General features: G+C 38.5%; 1 protein-coding gene across 1 annotated transcript; it reads right to left on the bottom strand.

Moving 5' to 3' along the window:
• Nucleotides 1–1,966: 1,966 nt before the first annotated feature.
• Nucleotides 1,967–2,947, bottom strand: LOC140322091 (olfactory receptor 5AR1-like). The gene has a single exon (XM_072398726.1). The coding sequence runs from the start codon at nt 2,945–2,947 to the stop codon at nt 1,967–1,969; it is 981 nt and encodes a 326-aa protein (XP_072254827.1).
• Between the last annotated feature and the right edge of the window lie 217 nt (nt 2,948–3,164).

Below are 3,164 nucleotides of genomic sequence, written 5' to 3'. Positions count from 1 at the left end.
CTTTCATAGCAGCTGAACTTATGGGTGACTATAGACTTGGACATGCAGTACTCAGCTCCTTAAGGTACAATGATAGAGGTTGCCTATGAGTGTAAATAAAAGCCAGCTATTCACAACAGGAGTGGTGTTAGCTCCTTTACTTCAACCTCATATTTTCAATCAACAGGAAAAAGTGAAGCTTTTATGAGGATAGGAACCTATGTCAGGTATAGGGAGTTGAACTGTGGCTGCAGCCCAACCCAGAGGTCCAACTGTAATAGAACTGTTAATGGTTTAACTTCTAGACCAGTGTTTCTCAAATAGGGTTCAGTGGAACCTTAGGGTTCATTCAAAGGTTCCTTGAGCCATGAGAAATGTGGATCTCTCAGGTCAGTTTAACTGACATCAATGGCTATCTGTAGGTTTGGCAGCCTGCCCAAAGACCAACAATGTAAGAAGAATTCTTCCCAATGACCAACACACTAATGTACTATGGGCTGTGGATATAGTAATTATAGCAGAGGTTCCCTGAAGACATGAACATCATTTCAAGGAGTTCCACCATGTTAAAAAGATCAAGAAACCCTTCTCTAGACACTTTTAAGACTGTTGTGGGTCTTAGGTGAAAACTGGTGCCTGTTAAATGTGTCCCATGTATTGTGGATCTATACCATCATAATTGCAGGGCCACTTGTCACACCGCATGTTTTTTGCTATTTAAAAAGCCTGCACAACTACAACTGGATTTCCTTTTTTTCTAGTCCATGTTCCTGTGGGCACTATTTTAACAATGGGCATTTGAAACACCTATGACAAGTAATACATCAAATATTGGATACAGCTTACCCATACTGATATACTGATCTACTAGAGACTGCTTATTACAGTCAAAGGTAGAGTGATAGTTCACAACAGTATATTCTTTACATAATTGAAAACTAAATGGAAAGCCTAAAACTTGAGGTAGTGGACTGGGGCCTACGATGTTTAAAAGAGAGTGCAACAAAACTATTTATCCAAGGTCACATTAGTCTTGTATTTTTGTAGCTGAAACTACGAGGAAGGAATTTTTTTCCCTGTTGGAGTAAATTAATTTGTGCGCTATAGGGGTTTTCTTTTGCCTTCCTCTGGATCAATGAAGGTCCATAGGGTTTTATGTTTTATCTGGGATATATTTATTCCCTAGTGGTTTAACTTAATGGACTTTTGTCTTTTTTTCAACCTAACTAACTATGTAACATAAAAGATTAGCGCAAATACATAGGTACCCTGGCACTGAAGAATCCTCTGAAGAGGTATGGACCACCATAACAGTGGAGCTCCAACTGGTTGTGCATGCAAAGAGTCATTACCCTGGGCTGCCTGAACACTTGCTGAGCATTGGATATGGTGGGACTGTCCTTGTTTAACATTCTACAAAATATGTTTGCTAAATATAGTTGTGTGTCTGTGTATATGTGGCGGTCATTTAAGCCACCATATCTGGAGTTGTCATTCTGGTGCATGAGAACCTTGGGCATGGCGTATTTTTCCCTTTTTGAACATGGCAGTGTGATGGATGATGTGATCACAGAATATAGAAGCTCAGCTGTACCTTCAGGGTGAGCAGTTGATAAAATCAAGGTACTCTTGGTGTTTATGGTATTCTGGTGAAGCTTTAATTACTTCAGCTGTCCAATCCACACAAACCCATGTTTTCTTACATTACACCTGGTAAACTAAACCTTATTCACCTTGCAGTGAACTTCTTAGATCAAATGTGCAATAAACAAGAATGATTTGTGAATGAGACCATTGGAATTTTTTACCGAGTCTTTGTGCTTGTATGAAGGATTAAGGCATAGCCTAACCTACTTTCATGGTAGGGTATGAAGATATAGACAAACGGTCTAATTTGAGAGTTGTCAGACCATGCTCAGACTGCCTGTGCAATGTTCTGACCTCTGCTGTTCATATTGTTGTAACTTATAGAATGTTTTTTGGTGCTTTACTGGGGAGGTGTTCTATTGAGAGATTTTTTAATTGCTTGGATCAAGATTTGCTTCACCTCTTGGTTCCTCAGACTGTAGATGAGAGGATTAAGCATTGGAGGCACTGTTGTATAGAACACAGAGGCCATTTTATCTTGCAACTCAAAAACCCCAGAATGGGGACCAAGATAAACAAAGAAAACAGTTGTGAAGAAAGTCGACAAACAAATAATATGCGAAGAACATGTACTGAAGGCCTTCAGTCTACCATTAGAGGATGTCATCCTAAAAATTGAGAGAAATATAAAAGCATATGAGAGAGAGATTGTTGTAAATGTATATATTCCATAGATTACTACAAGTATACCAGTCACCATAGTACAATGGAGAGGGTTGGAGCAGGACAATTTTAGCAGTGGTGGGATGTCACAATAGAAATGGTCAATAAGGTTCGGGCCACAGAACGGAAGACTGAACACACAACAAGTATGAGCAAATGACTGCATGAAACATAAGGAATAACATAATATGATTAAACCAAAACTTTTTTTTTTGGTCATTATCAAGTTGTAATGGAAAGGGTAACAGATGGCCACGTAACGGTCATAGGACATGGTGGAGAGAAGAAGAGTCTCGGTGCTGGCCAGTGCGCAGAAGAAGTAAAGCTGAAGAGCACAACCAAAAAAAGAAATTGATTTTTTTAAGGAAAGCAATTGAAACAAAGTATTTGGAGTTATCACTGAAGAATAAAAAAGATCAGCTAAAGACAGACTACATAGAAAGAAGTACATTGGAGTATGAAGGCTGGAGAAAGTATAGACGAGGGATATCATTCCCAAGTTCCCTAATATGGTCACCACGTACACCAATAAAAGGAACACAATGAGGATCGGCACAAGTTCATTGTCATCAGATAGTCCAGAAAACTCAAATACGGTAACCTGCGTTCTGTTTTGATACCCTTTAATCTTTCTATTTGTAATAACAAAGTTATTCATTTTATGGATTCAAAGATCAAATAGTGTTCTGTGGTCCTAATACACAATGAGAAATACACCTTCATGGAGTCATTTAGTGTTGTTGCCCTAGGGGAACAAAATATGTTACTGCAAAGATCGACTGATGAAAATTATGGCATTTTATTGGATATGGTGCTAATACCTCTATAGATTCAATATAGTGTATGTGAATATGGCCAAATCTGTCGGGATAAAA

This window comes from Pyxicephalus adspersus, chromosome 2 (genome assembly GCF_032062135.1).
Source record: "Pyxicephalus adspersus chromosome 2, UCB_Pads_2.0, whole genome shotgun sequence".
Lineage (NCBI taxonomy): Eukaryota > Metazoa > Chordata > Amphibia > Anura > Pyxicephalidae > Pyxicephalus > Pyxicephalus adspersus.
This window is presented reverse-complemented; position numbering and strand designations above follow the sequence as displayed.